Below are 23382 nucleotides of genomic sequence, written 5' to 3'. Positions count from 1 at the left end.
GATGTTTTGAGAAAAACGCGTAAGACATTGTTAAAAATAGAGATTTAATTAATGGAGATTCAATTTTGTATTTCTCAACCACTATTGGAAGGTTTACTTTTGTAAACCACTAAGTAATGTTAATTGAAAAATGATTTTTTATTTTTTTTTTTAAAAATCCACATTTGTTGTTTTGGCTTTGCAAAATTTGACATATATAATATATCGTTAAAACAAAAATGGCATATTCGTGAATTTAGCATTGTACCGACGTTGTTCTAAAATTATTTATAGTAGGAGACCCGGCATATTTTGTTTCGCCCAAACTTTTAATTTTCAAGAGTTTGCAAATTTTACGTTTAACTCTCCTTTTCATCCTTTTGTCTCAATCTCATTCACCATCTGTCAATTCCTCGATCCCCTTTTTTATTTCTTTACCACTTAAGCTCTCTCTGGTCTCCGCATCATTATTTCCATTCCCACTCCCACCCCACGCCAAATCCAACTGCCAATCCCACTTCCTCTTCTCCCCCTATCCCTCTTTCTCTCTTCCACATCATCTCTGTCCCTGTCCTTCTGTCCTTCTCCACTCCTAATCCTACTTTCACTATCACTCCTAACCCCAATCCCACTTTCCCTTCCACTGACCTATCCTCCGCTGCTACTCTTTATAAGTATAAAAAATCAAATTTGGTGGGTGGTACTCCATCCTCAATATCCATCGTTTTCCAGGAGGTGTTAGGGACAAAACTCACCTAATTTTCACAGAGAGATGCAGTATGAAAAATTTGGTTTTAAGGTAGGTTCCAACACCATTTTATATGGCATGAGTCTAATTCTTGTTATCGCAGCACTCTATTTCTTTGGAATTATCCCAATTTTATGTAGGGTGAGGGCGTGGCACCCGTATATCCCATTTTTCACTGAAGTGTTAAGGATTTACCTCATAAATACCTTTTTCGATTTTCGGTATTACACCATGTCTACATTTACAGCATGAAAATTGCAATTAGTATGGAAAGTGGGGCTGCCGTGGTGTGGTGGTAGCCTAATCCACCTACCACACCGAAGATCCCTGGGTGCTATTCCCGGGAAAACAAGTTTTTTCAATTAGAAAAAAGCTTTTCTAAGCGGGGTCGCCCTTGGCAATGATTTGGCAAACACTTCGAGTGTATTTCTGCCATGAAAAACTTCTCAGTGAAAACTCATCTGCCTTGCACATGTCGTTCGGAGCCGGCGTAGAACATGTAGGCCTCTTCACGAAATTGATGCGAATTGAAATAGAAGCTCGGCTTAAAATCTGTTCGGAGGCGATAGCGGCTTGTATTTATTTTTTATGGAAGGTGACATGCCCGGTTTTCCCTTGCTCTTCGTTTTTGTTCACGTTTGAGAGATGCGTCTACATCTCATATAACGTCTTACCGGATTTCAGTGCTTTAAGAGCAATACTTTCGAGGATATTCAGCATGAAAAATTACATTAGCAAAGGCCACGCCCTGTAATATATGTGACCCGGTCTACGAAAAGGTGGCTATTGACTCAAAAAAAACTACTATTACTAAGAAACTGAAGAAATGCATTGTTTATCTTTAACAGCTGTTTCTCGCAATTTCTTTTTTGAGTCATAAGCCACCTTTTCATAGACCGGGTGACATATATCAAAATTATTTTTGGCCACGCCCATCCTTTGAAGGCTTACAGAGGATGTTTTTAATACATGGACATATAATTTTATTTTATATATCGCACCTAGATCAAGGTAGCTATCAATTGTGCAGGAACGGCAAACAACTGCGCCAATGCAGTTTTCAGTTTTACCCAACCCTCTACGGGTGAGAAGTGAAACGAATACTTAATAGAGTAAAAACTGGCAGGTGCTGAATCAGGAAACGCCATGTATGCATAGCTTCAAAATTTCAGATTTTTGACTTAGCTCTATTTTGATCTATATATGCGATATATACAATATTTGCACAAAAGTACGCATATAACTTACCTTAAGATAACGAATTAAAACTCCGCATAAGCACTAATATAATTTTTTGTTTAGGTGATGGCAACATCATTCATCATTCATTGGTTTGCTTGTCTGCTCGTTTGTAGCTAAAATCATCCATTCTACTATACATGTACTGCTACATACCTATGTATATGTTTTCATTTACTTTTATTTAAATTATAAATGTATATGGCATATTCTTCGACAATTTAAAACCGCCGCCTGACTACAAATACAACGTCGCCTGTTGACGATGATCGAAATGATGAATATATAATTTCTTTTTTGACTTCTCCTTCGATGGCCGCAAATCCCAGACTAAATTCGATAGACTACGCGGGCGTGACAGACGACGCGTCTTCTTTTCTGGTAACTTATTTGAATCGCCAGAGGTGCGTCCACCGCTGCGTGACGAATCGAGTGTGCCTTCGCGTGGATTGTGATGCACGACGCCCACACCCATACCCATACTGGTCACAGCTGCTAAGCCGCCAGTCGCACTGGTACTCTTGCTGAGTGGTGGCGGTGGTGGCGGTGGTAGATGCGGCGCACGATGAGTCTGATGATTGAGAATGCTGTTGCATTTGAGTACCACATCAGGGGGTACTGCGGTTGTTTGGTTACCTTTGGAATTATTTGAGATCGGCGTGGTGGCAATGGGGGAATTTTCTGGTGTCAACTGCAAACTGCTTAGGCTCTTGTACCTGAAAGAGAGTGTGTGAAAAATTTATAAAAATATTCTGATTAGAGTTGTATGCGAATATTATTGAAAATTTTTAGATAAGTAAAAATACTCATGAATATTATTCTTAAAATGCACGAATAAAACTACAAACTCAACAAGCTTAATTATACGTATTTTATGTATGTCAGCTGAGTGTATATAAACAGCAGAAAAACAGCAACGTATTTTTATACTCAGTTGAGCAGAGCTCACAGAGTATACTAACTTTGATTGGATAACGGTTGATTGAGCCATGTCCGTCCGTCCGTCTGACCGTTAACACGATAACTTGAGTAAATTTTGAGATATCTTGATGAAATTTGACATGTAGGTTCCTGGGAACTCATCTCAGATCGCTATTTAAAATGAACGATATCGGACTATAACCACGCCCACTTTTTCGATATCGAAAATTTCGAAAAATCGAAAAAGCGCGATAATTTATTACCAAAGTTGGATAAAGCGATGAAACTTGGCAGGTGGGTTGAACTTATGACGTATAATCGAAAATTAGTAAAGGTTTTGACAACGGGCGTGGCACCGCCCACTTTTATAAGAAGGTAATTTCAAAGTTTTGCAAGCTGTAATTTGGCAGTCGTTGAAGATATCATAGTTAAATTTGGCAGGAATATTACTCCTATTACTGTATGTGTACTAAATAAAAAATAGCAAAATCGGTGTACGAACACGCCCACTTTAAAAAAAAAATTTTTAAAAGTCAAATTTTAACAAAAAATTTAATATCTTTACAGTATATAAGTAAATTAGGTCAACTTTCAACTCCAGTAATGATATGGTTCAACAAAATAAAAATATATAAGACAATTGCAAAATGGGCGTGGCTGCGCCCTTTTTATTTAATTTGTCTAGAATACTTTTAATGCCATAAGTCGAACAAAAATTTACCAATCCTTCTGAAATTTGGTAGGGGCATAGATTCTGTGACGATTTCTGCGAAAATGGGCGGAATCGGTTGATGCCACGCCCAGTTTTTATACACAGTCGACCGTCTGTCCTTCCGCTCGGCCGTTAACACGATACAAAAATCGATATATCTTTACTAAGCTTAGTTCACGTAATTATCTGAACTCGCTTTATCTTGGTATAAAAAATGGCCGAAATTCGACTATGACCACGCCCAATTTTTCGCTATCGAAAATTACGAAAAATGAAAAAAATGCCATAATTCTATACCAAATATGAAAAAAGGGATGAAACATGGTAATTGGATTGGTTTATTGACGCATATAACTTTAGAAAAAAAATTGTAAAATGGGTGTGACACCTACCATATTAAGTAGAAGAAAATGAAAAAGTTCTGCAGGGCGAAATCAAAAGCCCTTGGAATCTTGGCAGGAATACTGTTCGTGGTATTACATATATAAATAAATTAGCGGTGCCTGACAAATGATGTTCTGGGTCACCCTGGTCCACATTTTGGTCAATATCTCGAAAACGCCTTCACATATACAACTACCACCACTCCCTTTCAAAATACTCATTAACGCCTTTCATTTGATACCCATATTGTACAAACGCATTCTAGAGTCACCTCTGGTCCGCCTTTATGGCGATGTCCCTAAATGGCGTCCACCCATAGAACTATGGCGTAACCCCTCTTAAAATACTCTTTAATACCTTCCATTTGATACACATGTCATACAAACACATTCCAGGGTTACCCTAGGTTAATTTTCCTACATGGTGATTTTCCCTTATTTTGTCTCCATAGCTCTCAGCTGAGTATGTAATGTTCGGTTACACCCGAACTTAGCCTTCCTTACCTGTTATTTTTGATATTTAAAAAAAAACTCCCGATGACTTCAATGTGAGTTTCAAGAGACAAGGAACTCCAAATAAAAAGTTCGAACTTTTTTTAAAAGTTTTTTTGGATCTTAAAATTTTTTCGAAAACTGTTTTGAGATTTGGCTGCATAGTTTCAGTTAAAAAACTTATAGAAAATACAAACAAAAGAATTTAATTGCCGAAATTTAATTAAAATTGCCATTGCTGTTTTTCTGTTCACTGCTGTATTTGAGAAGTGGCTGTTGGTCCGGAAATATTTTTTTCTTTTATTATAAAGAAACGGAAATGAAAAAATAATCTTTTTTGCTGTGTTTGCCAGACGAACATACTGCAGAAAATTTGACTAGCCATAACTAGTGTTGAGTTTTTATATGTGACGACAACACTACTAGTTCTCTCTCTGTACTCGACCAATGACTTCAACTGCATACTTTTGCACGGCCATTGGCGGAGCCAACTGTCAGTGTGTGCCGGGTAACAGTTTGTCAACAGTGTATCAGTTCGAAAAAAGTAGTTAGCCCATTCTATAAGATACCGTTCTTACGTAATTTTTGGACAGTTTTGATAACAAATAAAGTAATAATCGATTATCGATAATTTTAAGTATTTTTTAAAATTATAAACCGGTTGATATTTTGCAACATTTAGTTCTAGCTTCTCAGAAAAATTCATATGACTTGACAGAAGAAGAAAAAAATAAAGAGTAGCAAATCACAACTTCAAGGAGTACCTGGGCCAAAATTGCCACTATTATTATTAAGAACTCCACTTGGACCGAAACTAACCTAAACTAAGTCAATTGAGTTTTAAAAATAACATAACATACTCATTGCTTAGATCATAAAATTTCGTTCCTTACCTTATGTGAAAGAGTGGTGACTGCGGCTCCAAGTTGCTGCACTCCTTATTAGTCCCCAAAATACCTGCACTAAGTGGACCGTTTGCGGTATGCCCACCGTTGTTGTTGTTATTGTTATTGTTGGGTGTCAACACCTTGTCATGATGATGATGTGCATGATGCGCCGCAACCGCTGCCGCTGTAGCATTCACCACAATTGCAGTCTGTGTTGAATGGTGGTGATGATGATGATGGTGATTACTAGTAGCAGACGTAGACAACGCTGCTGCTGCCGTAGCTCCACTGGCTGAGTTACTGCCCGTACTATGCGTATTCTTTAGATAAAGCTTTGGTAGTGTAGGCCGTTGCCGTTTTTCTGGCAACTTTTTGCCCGGTATGGTCTCAATAGGTGGTGGCACTGGTTTTATATCTTCTTGCACATGACTGTGATGGTAATGATTGACCACCGTCCCTCCGCCGACGCTTGAGTGATATGCTTGATGAGATGATGGATGTGCATGTGGATGTAGATGTGGGTGTTGGTGTGCTTGATTGAGATGATGATTGTGGCTATGGCTTTGATGATGGTGGTGATGGTGATGGCTGGCACCACCACCACTGCCACCGCTTCCCCCAGTGTTATGGTTGTTACTGTTATTATGGCTATGATTACTGCTATTGTGACTGCTATTCGTATTTGTGTTCGCTTGTTTCACCGACTCTAAACTGCTATAGTTGTTATTGTTATTAACAATGTTACCGCTACCACCACCACCACCACCTCCGCTGACTCCACCGCCACTATGGTTTATGTTGTTAGCACTATTGTTGTTTAAGCTATTGCTATTATTGTTACTGTTACTCGTGCTTGCTTGTGCACCCACACGTATGAGGCTGCAGTAATTACCGCTACTGTCGGTGTGATGCGATTTGATTGTCGGCGTTTCACAGATTGGTTCGAAACGCGTTAAACCTTTCGAGAGTGGCGTCAAGCCGCGCACGTAATCATAGATATGATCTATTTCGTTATATTCTTCCGCGATTTCAGCGCTAGTAAGTACACCCGCTGCACCACCACTACCTTTACCATAGGCATCACAACTAGCGCTTTTACGCAGCACATAACCGCTCTCCATAAGACCGGCTGATGGCAACATAACTATGGGCAATTTATTACGACTACTAAATTTGGAGTCCTTTTTCTCTTTCTCGGAAAGTTTGAGATCGACTATCTGTAGGCGATCACGTGCATCAGATAGTAGACGTTGCGCCTTTTCCAAAAATCGCGTATACTCTATAAAATGCTCAAGCTGCTCCATATTTCGGGCTCTTTGTAATTTGATTTTGACATTGAGCGGCACAGGCACCAGGTCGTTGTCTTTCTGCAGGGGCAACGCGAAGATGCGATCGATTTCTACACAGCCGAGTAAACGCAGCTCTGGAACGAAGGGCTGCTTAAGACCTTTGGGAGCGCTGCCGTGGACAAGTCTGTAAAAAGAAGAACATTGGTTGAACGATGTTAATTTCATACGTTGCGCTAAAAAAATGAAAGGTTGGAATTCGGTTGGGCTATTAACGGTGCACAGTCTGATGGGTGACGTTTATTGCAGTTTACGGGAACAGAAGTTGTTAGACGTTCAAAATGCTGTGCGATATATTTTGTGCTTTTAAACTGTGGTATTTGTTCATCGAAATAGGACTTGAAATGTCAATTGTCTATTCGGTCCAAAGCAGGACCTGTTGTTATGAGTGGTCTAAAGCAGATTAAATTTATTTTCGCTTTTACTGCTGCTTCCCAAATAGACGAGGTCCTTCACAGTTTTGAATTTATACCCATGAACAGTAGCGAATGTGCCGATTCTTTCTTTGATTCTGTTCTGTACTGCGCCTTTTCCTCGTCGCGTGAGAAACTAAAGAAAAATCTGTGAAAGTTAGAGCGGCGAAACCTCCCTTAAGCAGAATATTACTACTAAGAAAGTTTTATTTGCCCAAGAGGGATGCCCACTCAAGAGCAGCCTTTTATTTAATTTTTCAATTCTATGCGAGATATGTGCCTGTCGACGAGCAAAAATCACCCTCTATATATTTATAAATCGTACTTGTTCTGATGTATGATCCGGAAACAAGAACGCTATCGAGATCCAATGGTAAGGCTTTTGGAATCTTCAAGTAAAAAGTTCTCCGAAAGATATATGGTCCTGTTCGTGATGCAGAGGGAGAGTGTCGACGGCGGTATAATTGTGATTTCGACTCAGATTTGAACATAGTGGAACGAATAAATACACAAAGGCTTGGCTTACCGTCATGTTATGCGAACGAACGGAGGGAGCGCCTTCTTCGCTATATCGACACTCTTAGTTGGAAGCAGATTTTGCCGCCGACCTGAGTAGGGTGCAGGATCTTCCTTAGTGTCCGTGGTTGGGCAAGAGGAAAAGAACGTTCCCCAAACGTCTGTCAGTTTCTTGGAAAAATTAATGTGCAGCACATTCAAAATTGGAGGAGGCCTTTGTCGGCACTGAGGAATAATGTACCAATTTTTATGTGAGGTATTTACGATTTAAGTCCGGTCCTCATGGAACAGCCAGTTTGGCATAACTTCACGTACATAATAACTGCAAAAGTATGATACCAGATATGAGCTCTCAATTTTAATCATACGTCAGTAATAATAGATCGACCAGACCAGACTTGATTGTAATATCAAACCATTTAAAAGATAGCCATTAACAAAAATTTATATGTGGACAGAATTTAAATATGGATTATTAAAACCATATCGTAAAAAATGCAAAAATACACTTAAGATATTTTGCCTTGCAATGACATACACATAAATATATCATACTAGTAATTGATTATACCTACCTCACAATGACTGGCATCCTTTTGAGTAATAGATTCTTCACCGTATGCACCCCACTTATGCTATCTTCCTTGGCGATTGGTGAGAATTTCGCTTTGGTATCGAGTGGCAAATTGATGATTTCATCTTTGATATTCTTGCACTGCAAGTATTTTCCATTATCATTCATCGTAGTCAACATCTCGCCAGCGTGTATAGTGCGATTCATCTGGGTGCACCGAAATGTTTCACGCACCAAAACACGCAAATTTCGACGCTTCGACAACTCCAACACCGAATCGATGCAACGTGTTGAACGTCCATCTTCGCTGAGTAGCTCAAAGTAACCGACATACGTTTCCGGTATGAGCACCTTGGCACCAACATTTGTCGTCTTGCGGCCCTCCTTAATTTTAATCGGTTGCGCGAGTATTTGGTATTTTTTTCCAGCGCTCAAAAAAAGTGCTGTACTTTGTAGCGATGGCGCCGATAAAGTTGGTACACCAAGATTTTGATGTTGCCCCTTGATGATTTTCGCAACAGCTGGTAATTTTTGTTTGGAGAATTCGCGCAAATAAACTGGCGGTTCAGTGTCACCAAATCGAGATGCGGCCAATATTATTTGGCCATCCGTTGCGGCCATTTCGCGATTGAAGAATGAGAGCAGTTTGTTGCGCACAATGCTAACATTAATCGTGAGTAAATTTCATTGGGGTTGTGGTGCCGATGTTGTTGTTGTTGTGGCTACCGATGCGGTTGCTCCGAATGCTGCTCTGGTTGCTTCCCCTGTAGTGACGTATGATGTTGATTCACCGCAGTCGCACTCAGTGCACGTATTATGAAGTGGCTCAAGCGCTATTGTTGGTGTTCTTGAAGTTATCGCAGACGATGGATAATTGAAAGCCGCTGGAATGTGCGTGTTTGGCGAATTTGTTATCACAGTCGCTGGCGTATTGATGTTGCTGCTTTGCGAAGTCGTTAATGAGTTGTTCGTTGTAATGTTATACGGCTGCTGATTGTTGCTGTTTGTGTTGATCCGGATCGGCGCTGTGCAACTTATGACCGTGTTGTTGTTATTATAATTTGCTTGTGCACTATTGCAGGTGTTTGGGTTTGCGTTTGTGTTGTTGTTGTTATTGTAAGCGGAATTGATTGTGGTGACGGATGTTGTGAGGAAACGTGAGGATGTTTGCAGTGCGTAAGTAAGATACTGCATTCGGGTAAATGTGACACCACTCTACCGATTATACAAATGAAATTTGTGTGGTCGTTTAACCACAAATTTCACAAATCACTTTTAAGAGGTCCTTTGTGCTAATATCTGGAAAATAAGAGCAAATAAGTAATGATTTAATTAGAGCTGGAGTATTTGTGGTACAATTTAACAAACAAGTTATTAAGTAGTACAGTTAACCTGGAGAAAATATTGATAGTTTCAACATAGCACTATGTTAAGTGTTAATCAGGGGATTCAAGAGATTGACAAGGGCAATTCAGAGCTTTATAGCTTCGTAGCTTCCGCAACTCAATTGTCAGCGTCACTTGCCCGAGTGGAAGCCTGTTAAAAATATGAACGTATAATACACATATTCAACAGTCGAGGCTCTGACGATCCCAAGTTCGTCTTGCAAGTAGGAGTATGTTGGGGGGGGGGGGGGGTGGCTGGTATCGTAGGTTTAATGTGGTCATGTTCTTGAAATGGCCGGGCTCGTACCTTAATGGGGCTTGTTGCCGAAATATTCCGGAGCTATATACTCGTAAAGGACCGAACCATCGACATCGATAACAATCCCCAAAACCTTTTGGGAGTGTCTTTATCGATACAATTGTACAATCTCTATTTAAAATAGCTTTCTATTAGGGTTTTAAATTACTTTCATATTGAATAATTGTTTTACTGACAGTATAAAGAGCTGGTCTATTTTGTTTAGCTCAAGTCAAGGAATCTTAAACTTTGCTTCTAGGCTCAACAAAATAAAAAAGCTCTTATTGCTATTTTTTTATTCCGTGATTGTTAATTTTGTTTTTGGCGCCATTTAAAGATTTCAAGGGGTGATAGATCGTTCTCAACTTGTCCTTCCAAAGAAGTGCTTGCGCCCCTCTTCCACAGCTTGCATGATCAACGTTGTAGCTGGGTATTGATATGTCAATGTGAATATAAAGCTCATACAGTTCATCGCTAAATTGTACTTACTTTCTATTGAATCAATTACGTTCCCATTCAATTAGAAGCGATTGATCACTTCCGCTTATCTGCGAAGCTTCAGCGGAGGGAGCTTGTAGGTATGCGCCATAACTAAACTTAGACACAATTGTCAAATGTTTGTTTATGACTCTCGTAAGTACAATTAGTTCGTGGGTTTGACGAGTCCCATTTGACTCAAATTAACTCTGAAGTGCTTCTCATGAATAAACCAAAGGAAATTGACGAAAAATCAAAGATGAATATAAAATTTTATCCAGAGTGGATATCGTTTTCATTCGGCCTAAATGTTCGAATAGCTCCCCAGGCGGAAAATCCATGAGTTCACCGGTATCGTATTTTGTCATATGAAGGCCACCGACCGCTACCATTTAATATGAATCTCGTTAAGCCAGTACTGCGAGATACGTCCCGCACATCCACCTTCCTCCTTACGATATGTAGAGAGGATTCATTTCGTTCGTAAATAAAAAAAAAACGCCATGTGGTCTAGATAACCACGGGTAGGTGGACAACGGGACTCCCTTTCGTACGATTTCTACAACATAATTCTAGCAGTATAATTTTGGCATGGCGGCCACCGTGGTGTGTTGGTATCGTGCTCCGCCTACCACACCGAATGCCCTGGGTTCACACCCCGGACAAGCAACATCAAAATTTTAGAAATAAGGTTTTTCAATTAGAAGAAAATTTTTCTAAGCGGGGTCGCCCCTCGGCAGTGTTTGGCAAGCGCTCCGAGTGTATTTCTGCCATGAAAAGCTCTCAGTGAAAACTCATCTGCCTCGCAGATGCCGGTCGGGGTCGGCATAAAACAAGTAGGTCCCGCCAATTTGTAGGAAAAATTAAAAAAGGAGCACGACGCAAATTGGAAGAGAAGCTCGGCCTAAAATCTCGTCTAAGGTTATCGCGCCTTACGTTTATTTTTTTTATAATTCTAGCAGCATAACTAAGCCGCGATGGTACAATCTGTTACAGGAGCGTACTGATGATATTGATATTATTGGCCTGAACAAATGCGCTGTGATTTCTGCTCCCTCTGGGTAGGATATGATGCACAAGAAGGGGGTTTTGCTGTAAATGACGACAAGATGAAATACTTGCTTTCATCCAAGAAAGAATTGGCGAATATTCTACTTGGCAGTCACGTCACAGTTGGTGGTAATAATTTCGAGACTATGAAGGATTTCGCTTATTTGGGAACCAGCATTAACAGCAAAAACCATGTAAGCTTTGGAATCAAACGGAGAATAACTCTTGCCAACAAGTGCTACTTTGGACTGAGTAGGCAATTGAAAAGTAAAGTCTTCTCTGGACGTACAAAAATCACAAGCTGTATGAGCTTTACGCGGATATGACGATAGTGCAACGAAAAACTCAAATGCTTCCCGGGCTAAGTCATGTCTTCAATAGTTTCTGCAGGGTTTCGATAAAACAGTTTTTATAGGCTTTTCTCATTAATTTAACCACAAAAAAGATATTCAAGGTCAATTTTACTGGAACAAATATAACCGCATACTATATATACCCAGCGGTATATTTTCCATAAATATCTCTATATTTTGCTGTTTAGCTACATTTCTCAGAACACCTGTTTCTCACATGATGAAAATACTACAAGGTATTACCGTTCTTTATTTGTTTTTATTTCCTTTATATTAAGTCGGTTGAATGTTTGTCCGCATTTTCAATACAAATCTTGTAATCGATTTTTAAGTAACTTCTCATTGAGCTACAATGCAACAAAAGGGAAAACAATTCCGTTAGGTGGCGCACGGATCGAAATAGTTAGATGAGAATTCGGAAATTTGAAACCGGATTTTAAGTAAATTCGCGATGAGATAGAGACTTCAAATTTCAAACTAAATTCAGAGGCCGATGACAGTGTAAAACACATTACTAAACGTTTCGATAGGTGGCGCACGGATTGAGATATTTAGAAAAATCGTACTGAGGGAATCTTGTGATCGATTTTTAAGTAACTTCTCATTGAGAGACAAACGTGAAACTTCACAGATAAATTAAGAACCCTTGACAAAGTAACAAAAGGGAAAAAGAATCCGTTAGGTGGCGCACGGATAGAAATAATTAGAGTAAGCAAGCCACACACTCCCTTGTAACAATCTACGCTTGGCATATATAAACAATTTTCAAGTAGCTTAGAAATTAATGTAGCTTGACGTACACATTTCTCTGATATGTACTGTACAAATATTGTATGTATTCTGAGTTAATAAAAATAAGTTTTTCGTCTTGTAATAAATAAGGCACTACACTTTTCCACCTAGAACTAAAAAGTAGAAAATAAAAAGAAAATAATAAAATGTTAAGCACTTTATACAAATGGCCAAAAATCAGCTAAAAATGTGTCTTTATACAAAGACAGTTATTTTTTTTGTTGTCGCACAGTGTTATCCAGCTACACAAAACAATAGCACTCATAACGGCGAGCAGCGTTAGAAATCTTGGTCCAAGATCTTCTGGTTGTTGTTCCAAAGTGAACAGTTGGATATTTGCATTTTTTTGGTGTTTTGGCAACCGCACGCCATACGGCGAAGATCGCACAATGCAACGGGATAAGGCAAGGTAAAAATATTCTTGATATCTAATCCTATGTAGTACACCGCATCGCTGCGCAACCCCACACCTCGCTGCTTAGTTGATCATAGAGGCAAAAATTGTGCAGCCGTGGCCTAACAGATTCACGATGCGTAACACCATCTTAGCCTAGCAGAAATATTTTGGTACGGGCCATCTAGCCTACATATTTATAATATGGATTTGTTCTGCAAATTTTAAAAATAAATATATAGGATCCAATTATTCGTAACAATTTGCTTGAGATATAATGTGTAAGCAAGTAAATCCATAAAGTTTAAATTTCAAACCGAATTCAGAACTGTCATTTTGAAAATCACTCGAAATGTTTAAATTTTAAACCAAATTTGGTTTGGTTATATTCGTATGTTATACAAAAAGTTGTGTCCATCGACCAATGCATCAGCGAAGTTCCTAAAGTATAATAATCTATATATAAATACAACTGGGTATAAAAATAACATCACTTCTCACTTATTTGTTGGTATCGTACACTGTCATAATCGCATATATGTATTTAGATTTCCGGGTGCTCTTGAACGTGCGGTATTTGTAAGTTTGATCAATTGAGCGTGGGAATCACACGCGTGCTTAAATATTTTGAAGATTTTTCTATATCTAAAAAAATAAATAAAATAAATAAATATGTTCACATATAATATCCACAAAGGCACGTACATATGTATACAAATATATACCTAGCATCAGAATTGTTTCAATATAAACTTAATTCTAAATGCATAACAAGCAAATTAACGGTAAACTTTATCATGAAAACAAGTGCTGATATGGGCAGTAAAGAAAAATTATATATTTGTGCTACTCTAACTTTATTCCTTGCAAATGGAATTGTGGCAAACCACGAAAGCAGATGTCCATTCACATCATACCATGAATATGAAGAAGGACAACCAGATGAGTATTTTTCGTCATCTGCAGCAGCTGCTCTTGCCGAGGTGGATGTATGCAACGCTAATGGGCATGGGAAGAGGCACAGTTCCATACACTTAGCAAATAGCATTGCGCCAAGCTTACATGATCTGTTATTTAATATTGATAAGGCCGATAAACTTCAATACTCTTTGACGACTTTGGATTGTACAGCTGATACCAACAATTTTTATTATCGCACCTATGACGGCGCGTGCAATAACTTTGAAAACCCCGACTATGGAATGGCAAAATCTACCTACACACGGATGATGGCACCGAAATATAGCGATGGTTATTCTGCGCCACCAGTTTCATTGAATGGCTCACCATTACCGAATGCACGGCAATTATCCTTAGCATTATATGGTGACACTTCATTGCCGGATGACTTTCGTACGATGGCATTCTTACATTTTGGACAATTTGTAGCGCACGACATGACAAATTTCGCTGTAGGAAATTTTAGTGGAGATTGTTGTTTACAACCGGATAGTCATTATTGTTTTCCAATTTTTCTTCATCCTCTTGGACCGATTGCGCAGAGAACATCGAAAAGATGTTGGAATTTCATACGCAGTGCTTTCGATACCGACGCTATATATCCTAAACGTAGCCAATCTCATGCAAAGAAAATAAGCACAACTTCAGCATACTTGGATCTATCTTATGTTTATGGCGACTCTCTTGAGCAAAACCGTAAATATCGTCTGTTTAAAGGGGGTCAATTAAAGACAATGTTCGAAAATCGGCGCGAATGGCTTCCCTTAGCCACGAATCCTGAAAGTGACTGCAAAAAGGGGAATTATCAATGCTTTGATTTGCCGGAAAAGCGCAACCGATTTTTGCCCACAAGCACAGTAATGCATACGATAATGGTGCGCGAACATAACAGAATTGCTAGAATACTGCAAAAAATAAATCCTCATTATACGGATGAACGTCTCTTCCAAGAAGCAAGAAAAATCAATATTGCACAGTATCAACAAATTGTCTACTATCATTGGTTACCGCTTCTTCTGGGATCATCATATGCTTACGCTAATAATATCGTTTACCATATTACCAAAAATGAGCATGTTTATGATTATGAGCCAACTGTAAATGCTGCACCATTTGCCGAGTTTGCAGCGGGAGCTTTTCGTTATTCCCACAATCAAATTCCCGGTTGGTTTACGTTGGTATCCTCAGATCGTTACTTTAACAAAACTTTACGTTTGAGCAATCATTTCGAGCGTTCTGAGGATGTCAATTGGTTGTTGGAACGCGATAATTTTGATTCTTTAATACGCGGGATGTCTATGCAACTACAAAAGCGTTCAGATAGCAATATAGATAAAGAGGTTAGACATTATTTCGCTCGTGAACCTATGGAGGAGTATGGCTTTGACTTGAAAGCGTTGGATATACAACGCGCCAGAGACTTTGGATTACCATCATATAATGATATGCGTGTTTATTGTGGATTACCGCGTGCTTACGACTGGTCTGGATTCAGTAGTGAAATATCAAAAAATAAAATTTTGTTAATGCAGCAGCTTTACGCTACTCCCGAGGATGTTGATTTATCCATTGGAGGATCATTGGAAGCACATACATCTGATGCCATTGTGGGACCCACATTTCAATGTATTATAGCAAAGCAATTCCTTAAATCTCGTAAAGGTGATCGATTTTTCTTTGAAAGGTTCGATCCAGTAAGTGGATTTTCAAGAGATCAATTAGCTGAGATTCGTAAAGCAAGCTTATCACAATTACTTTGCAACAATGCAGATTTTTTGCAAGATATTCAAGAAAATGTATTCGTTGTGCCAAATAGCAAGAATCCTTTGTGGAATTGCAAAGACTTTCCTCAAATAAATTTATCGAAATGGAAGTCAGCGGCGGCGCATGATTTTAATTAAATTTCTTATATAATAATAATAGAGGCTGTAATTTGTGTTTAAAAAACATAACGATATTGATTATAATAAAATTTATATAATATCTTGTGTCATATTTTGTATGTGTGCGTGTTTGCAGTGTCCTGTGAAACTAGAGGTTTAGTAACTAATTCCGAACTGCTGCTAATCGGATACAGAGCGGGACAGTTGGTAGCCACACTTGCATCAATAGTGTTTTAGTCTGAGCAATACGACTCAATCAGTTAAGGAAAGGTCTGCCAAAGGGGGCAATTAGCATTTCGTAGGACATCACCGTGTTAAAAGTACCAGTTAAAAGCACTTCGAGATAGTTTTGCGCTAATTCTAAATTAAGTAGTGCGATTTGCTGCAGCGTACGATTTGGACCGATTTGATTAACAGCCTCTAATCAAGTTCAACGTAAGCTATACGACACTTTCATTTTAATTATCGACCAAAATGGAGGTTACCTAGGAGCGTTGCAAGAAATTGTAAGTGTCATTTAGCTCAGAGTAATAGGCTCAGGTTATGGACTTTTAAGTCCTTGGTAGGTAAGGAGAAGAGATAAAAAAGTGGCGATGAAGAGAAAGTATAAAAAGAAAAAGGGTAAAGAGGACGAAAAGGAAAGGAGCAATCTTTTAAAATATTACAATACCAGTTTTTAGGATTGCAGTTTCAGAAATGTAGCCACAGCCAAACCACTTTTTAACAGGAAACACTAACTGACTATATCAGGTTACTTACTGAATTACTTAATTGGCTCTTAACCATTTAAACGGTTATGGCCGTCCAACAAGGCGCACTAGTCGCATCTACTTTGAGCTAACAGACGCCAATTGGCCTCACCAAGGGAATTTAAATCGTTTTCCACCTGGTCCTTCCAGCAGAGTGGGGTCCGTTATTTTCTGTCATGGTCCATGCCTCTCCACCATATAGCTTGTGGATCATGATTTTCGTTTGCCGAGGGAGGACATTACTTTCTAATTGCCTTCCTAGTCCAAGTAGCATTTTTTGGCAAGAGTGACTATTTTAGGACGAAGAAAAGGGGAATGGAGAGCGGATGGGAGAGAAAAAGTAGCGTGATGTATAAAGGGAAAAGGGTTAAAGTTGGGGTGGTTGAGATAGAGCGAAATGTTAAGTAGAGATAGGAGAAAGAGAGAGAAGGGAGGGGAGTATGGAGATCACGATCGCCGCTTAGGTTCAGTTGGCCAAAAAAATAATAAATTTATGTTCCATCATAACGAGAGATCTTGAGAGTTTGTGAAGGAATATATAAACGTGCCATACAAAAAGGAGCATTTTCAAAATTTAAATAAATGTAAGGCGCGATAACTTCCGAAGGGAATTTTAGGCCGAGCTTTCTTCTAATTTGCGTCGTGCACCTTTTTTAATTTTCCTACAAAAAACTTGTTTCTAAAGCTTTGATGTTGCTTTCCCCGGGTGTGAACCCAGTATCTTCGGTGTAATAGTCGGAGCACACTACCACCACACCATGGCGGCCGCCATAGCTTGGCATAAGAAATATTTTAACTGGACGTAAGGCAGAAATACTTCTCGAAATTTTATTTTTATTTAGGTGAGGTTGAAAATTGGGTTGTAGAAGCTATAAATTTCGTTGGAAACCCGCTGAAAGGTTTAGGTTACACAAATCCTCGCAGGGGCTTAAGAAGTCATCTCCGCAAGCATTACAAGGATATACGGCACCTGATAGCATAGCCATATGATGAAGAAAATCACAAACAGGTCCTCAGTGATATCCACAAAAAGGCGTCGGACTTCTATGCCAGGAATCGCCCGCGAACTCCGTTCTTAAAAATAAATACTATGAACTCGCCGAAGAGGTAAGCACTCCTAGGGAGGCGCGCGCCACTCTAATTCAACATCGACCTAGATACTGTAACAGGTTAAACTCTGTCCTGCTTTCAATGTGTCCACACATAACACCGAGTATCTATTTAATTTCAATGTGGAACCAAAACCTCTAACACCCCTCTCACTATGGTCCAACCCTGTTGAAACTGCAAGTTTTGTTGGACTCCCGTTAGATGAATTGATGACAATTTATGAGTGGTCGCACCTATTGGATAAAGCAAAGCACTGCGACAATAACAACAACAAGAAGGCTCACATATAGTGTGTAAAATATATGTTGTAGTGCGTAAGTTTAATAGGGCCTTATGCCTAGTATATTGTAAGCTCTGTAAGCCTCAGAAGCTAAGCTTCTGTATAGGAGGATTGGACAGTGTCATTCAGAGCGGCTACTCAGGACTGTGGTGTTCTGTTTCTGTAAATAGGCAGTACATACTTCGCTTTGCTTAGGTTTACATTTCTCCTCCTTTTCAGCCCAGACTAGTAGCTTGCGTAGATTGAAACGTGCTAGTCTTCTATGAGTCGTCGATATAATTAGGTACGTATGAAACAAATTTTGTACAGCTTCTGCGAATAAATTTTACGCCACCCATAGTTAGCCATATAGCAACAACATATGTATATTGAAACATATACTAGGAAACCAAGAACAAGAATATGACATCTTCTCGTTGTTTCTGATTACTTGTAATGACTTAGAAGGTGTTATTTAAGACCAAGTAAGTAGGTATATGTAAATGAACAAAGAAAAGTAAGCAGCAAGGCTTTAAAAATACTAAAAGAACTAGAAATGGTTTATTAAACAACAACAAATATGCAATTTGCTCAAATCACTATTATGGGCTCTAAGTGTTTATCTAGTTATTTATGTTTAGAGTAGTTGGTTATAAGCAATGGAACGTCAATGCTGTGAGCCAAATATTAGGGTCGCATTTTTCATTATTTACATTTTGAACAAGTCCTTCTTGGTATCTGCCGCTCATAAGTCTTTTAAAAGCTGCCCAAGAAAATTCTCATAAAAAAAGAGTTTACAAAAAATAACCAAGTAAAGCGCAATCTAAACTTTTTCTTGCAACAAATAAATCATGACTTTCAAAAAGCGGACTTCGCACAAATAATTTTAGCTGAACAAGTTCTCTTTGAATTTTGGACTTAAATATTAAGAGCATAATGTTCCTTCGGTCACGGTGTACGGAGCTAAGATTTTTGTGTGCTGGGATATATTGCTCTTAACTACATATATGATGCCTTGGAATGTGGAAATGTGGAAAAAGGTGTAAGAATAAATGCTTGCATTTCATGGTCTTGGAGTAAGATCTTACTCATGTTATAATGGCGAATATCCCCTTGGTAACTAAAGCTAAAGCTCCCTTGGATATTTTTCAGTCTTGTTTTTAGTGTTGACATTAAGATAAATTTTCAGTAGCTCATCCAACAATGAAAATCTATAATTATGAAAGAATGGGAGTGGCATCGCCTCTTTTTAGAGTTCACGATTTCAGTACTTAATCCTACGTAACGAGTTTTCAGACAAGACTTCCTGCATAGTTATGGTCTGAATGTCTGTAATAGATGAAAATGATGTAAGGCGTTGGGACCCTCTGACCTTGGTTACAAAAAGACTCGACCGGGCCCCAAACAAGCATATTTCCATACCTCAATAACGCTACCTTTTGTGACACATTTTATTAGTCAGAAAAAAGTCACGTCTGACCGCCCTAAGATCTTGGAATAAAACATAAAAAAACTTCAGGGAATTTCATTTAAATAGGTGTATGGGATTTCCATGCAAAGCAAAAACAAACAGTTCACAGTGTGGAAAAAATTTTACAATTTTACCCATTGATAAATTAACGAGCCCACATTAGAAGTTACTGTGACTATAATCACCTTATTTTATTTACGTATAAATACACCAATTGGTTCGCCTAGGATGTTCTACATAGGTTTGAGAATTTTGAATAAAAAGCGAAACTGGAAATAAGTGGAAATGTGTTGAAAAATGTTATAGCCTACAAAGGGTATTTGTAATTTATGAGACGACATAAAAATATTGATGAATGAAAAGGTGGAAATAAAAAAAAAAAAAAAATCGTCACTTCAAGGCAGCCAAATAACAAATAACGACAAAAAGAAGGGAGCCACTACTGATATGGCAGTAATAAAATTTTATTACATAACAACTTATATATACAGACAACTATGCATAAAAATGTAAGGTCTGATGGCTTTTTGGCGTTCTGTCTGCATCTGCGCAGATGGATATATGAGTTTTGGAGTCCCGGTACTTTTGGAATATACGAGGTAACAACAGCAAAATTACTGGGAAAAATATGGACGCATTCAGCTTATGTGAGGCCTTATTGACTGGCCAGTTCAACCTATGAATTCTTTTTTTTTTTATACCCAGCTGAGAAAAGCTCATAGAGCCTATTAATTTTTTTTGCAGAAGGGTAGTTTTTAACAGCTTCAAATAGTTGAGGTAAATATAGACTTCCATAAATCAAAATTATTAGAGTAAAAAAGGAGATTTAGCTATGTCCGTCTGTCCCGCCTTCTGTAAACACGATGACTTGCGTAAATTTTGACTTATCTTATTAAAAGTGATACCTAGTTTCCTTGGTGCTCATCTTTAGTCGCTATTAAAATGAGTGAGCTCGTGAGATCGGGCGTTAAACAGGCCCACTTTTTTTATATAAATTTTGGAAAGCACCAACAACGTGATTATTCAGTAAATAATGCAGCTACATTAAAAAATGTGTATGGAAACAGCGAATCGCAATTAAAATTTTATAAAATTTTCAAGGAGAGGCGTAGCACATCCCACTTCAATCATTGTTTTTTTAAATATTATTAATTATAAATCAAAAACGGCTTAAGTTGTTTGGTGTAATTGATTACCTTTGACATAAGGAATGAATTTTGGGGAAAATGGATGAAGTCGGTAAGCGACCAGGACCGTAGGCAAACAAAATAGGCAATAGCTTTATATGAATACTATTCTAGTTCAAAAACATCATTTCAACAAGAAACTGAAAATAATAAACATTTTTTTTTAAATTTATTATTGGCCTTTAATCTTTAATCTTTGTTTTGTTTCACAGTCCTGATGATGACTTCAGACTGAAGTCGAAATATCGAATATAAAATAAAAATACAAATATAAAATATTTATACTGCGTTTTTTATTTGGATAGGGCCTTGAGCTCATAAAATAGTTTAATAAATTTGAAAATAATAAACATATTTGAAAATGGGCGTGTCACCAGCTCCTTTTTTTTTTGACGAGTCATTCATCTACATTTGGGCGCCATAACTGAAAGAAAAATTGACCTATGGTGAACAAACTCGGACACTTGTTTCACTTATGATTTGGAATATTTTTAATAAAAGTGGACACATTCAGTCAACGTGAGGTCCTTATTGGGCAGTCAGTTAAACCTAGTGTCAAAAAACTGTTGCTAAATGAACTGCGCGATAGAAGCTCTCAGCTGAGTATATACCCTGCAAAAACTAGTGTACCTAATCCCTAAAGGGATAAGTCTCCGATCTATCTCTTTTGTCTGTATTGGGGCATAATTTATACCCTTTAGTCCCGTTCTGGTACAGTTTGGACTAGTCAGTTTAAAATCTATGTAGGCCATTTTAAGAAATATTAAAAAACCGGCAACGAAATGAGTAAAATAAAAAAGACTACAGGTGATAGAATCGAATTTTTTAAGAAAAATGCGGAGCCCTATACTGAACCTAAATTACTAGCACTTAAAGACAACGTCGGAATTAGGGTTAAATTTTCGGAGAATATTTTTTATTCATTTCTGAAAAACGGGCGAAAAACTTACATCAAATAGATTTGGTGGCTTGACAAATCCTTTGATTGTGTTTCTGCCATGAAAAATGCGACTGGTAACTATTTGAGTCCTTATTGCACCGAAAATATGTTTCAATATGGGTACAAATCGGATTGGTCCTATCCATCCCTTTCGGCTATAAATGGGGGCAATTAATCTCTTCATAGGACATGCTCAAACAAAAGGGAACAGTTCAACTCATACAAAGAGATCAAAATTGGCATTGGTCGCATACTCCTTTGCGACTCATCCTAGACTAATCGCAATTTTTGCAGGGTAATGTTCGGTTACATCCAAACTTAGACACCTTTACTTGTTTGATTTCAATTCGCCTATTTGTATTGTCTAATATTCGGCAAGTAAAACCGGCCAGAACATTCGGTCGGATTAAATTGGCAAATCTAATATATAAATTAGGGTGTTCTTTAAAAAAAAAATAAAATTTTCTCGAGAGTCTACCTTGAAACGGTAGTGTGAAGTTGGAGACGTTTAAGGGGTGTTGTTGCGGCGGGTTACCTGATGCAGTGGACTGTATGCGAGTAGCGGCTTACCAATTCCAATTGAATAAAATAAATGCGGAAATGAACTTGATGTACATTTAATTGTACTAACTAATTCTATTTATTACGATTTATCAAAACTGGTTAGAGCACAGAATTTTCGCTGGCTGTAGTTGCACGGAGGTAAGAAGTAATAATAATGACAACGAACAAAGATATAAGCAAATGTCAAACATATTATTTCATGCTTGCGCATTAACCCCTGTAGGAACTAAAATATAACATTATAGATATGCAATTATGAACTCAACAGGTGTCGCACAAGGACTATAGGATTATATATAAGATTTTTCTAAACCGTATCCAACCGCAATGAAAATTAACATGTGATAATTTTCGATCTTATTTCTACCGTTTGAATGGGTGAGACCTGAAATACGAGGACCACCCTATAATACACACATAGTGAGTAGACACTAGAATTTAAGCAACTATTTTATACGTATATTTTCATATGTAGGCTTGTTCAGCTCACTTTAATACAAACAAAATATGACTGGAAATACTTGTTTTTATTAGTCTTGAGTGTTGCATGCAACAAATGTGCGCAACATGCAGCAAGAAATTCAACATGCACTTTGGTTGTTGAGCATGGCTCACGCAATCGTGTGTGTGTGTGCGTGTGTGTGTGTGCTGAGTTGTGGCGGCAGGAAGAGTAAATGCAATATTGCTACTCAGTCATCCCTCACAAGGGCTGATCACATTCAGCACGGCGTCTACAGACCACAACCACAATAAAGCAAAGCTTGACGACAACCGTAGCCAAGCATTGGCTTCTTGATTACTTTGAAAGCGGCAGCCACCAATATAAATTACAGCAAACAGCGAAAATTTAGAAAAAAATATTGATTATATTTAAAAAATGTCCAAAAGAATGATTTTAGCTTTTATTATCTGTCATTTACTTCTATTTTAGTTTTTATTGATAAAATAAAAAGGACGCCACTCATTGTCGCTTCCCAAAAATTAAATTAGCTTTAATCTGGCTACAAAAGCTTTCGTGATTGATTGCCGTACCGCTCTGTCGCGCCGAAAATAACGACACTCATAAGAACATGTGTAAAAATAATATGACAGATGTGGCGGCTACACCGCCGTCTTGAATGTAGTCAGCCCTATACTTCTACACTTTTAATGCTTCTTATGCAGTGCGTTGCTATTTTTATAGCTGCCTCTTGAATGCTTTCATGTTGAATAAAATTAAAAATACGCAATTTCACGACCCATAAATGACATTAAAAACGTTTACAGTCGTACAATTTCATAAACTTACACACAGGGTACA

The 23382-nt window shown here is 38.1% G+C and overlaps 2 protein-coding genes across 4 annotated transcripts in view; one reads left to right on the top strand and one right to left on the bottom strand.

Moving 5' to 3' along the window:
• Positions 1-23382, bottom strand: part of sano (serrano) — an 821182-nt gene that overhangs the window by 13324 nt on the left and 784476 nt on the right. For all 3 annotated transcript variants that reach the window (XM_067773883.1, XM_067773881.1, XM_067773880.1), the window contains 3 exons: positions 8212-9509; positions 5368-6834; positions 1976-2682 (listed from right to left, as the gene is read on the bottom strand). In XM_067773883.1, coding sequence (XP_067629984.1) covers positions 2205-2682; positions 5368-6834; positions 8212-8831 — 2565 coding nt within the window. In that variant the 5' untranslated portion in view covers positions 8832-9509 and the 3' untranslated portion in view covers positions 1976-2204. The remainder of the gene's footprint in view (positions 1-1975; positions 2683-5367; positions 6835-8211; positions 9510-23382) is intronic.
• On the top strand, positions 13701-15891 carry LOC137246787 (peroxidase-like). Its single transcript, XM_067777797.1, has one exon. The coding sequence runs from the start codon at positions 13757-13759 to the stop codon at positions 15818-15820; it is 2064 nt and encodes a 687-aa protein (XP_067633898.1). The 5' UTR covers positions 13701-13756; the 3' UTR covers positions 15821-15891.

Source organism: Eurosta solidaginis, chromosome 3 (assembly GCF_040869045.1).
Source record: "Eurosta solidaginis isolate ZX-2024a chromosome 3, ASM4086904v1, whole genome shotgun sequence".
Classification (NCBI taxonomy): domain Eukaryota; kingdom Metazoa; phylum Arthropoda; class Insecta; order Diptera; family Tephritidae; genus Eurosta; species Eurosta solidaginis.
The sequence above is the reverse complement of the archived record's forward strand: the minus strand, read 5'-3'. Positions and strand labels throughout refer to the sequence as shown.

Bases quoted from the DNA above. Each gene is read 5' to 3' on its own strand.
- LOC137246787 (XM_067777797.1), top strand. From the start codon at position 13,757: ATGAAAACAAGTGCTGATATGGGCAGTAAAGAAAAATTATATATTTGT.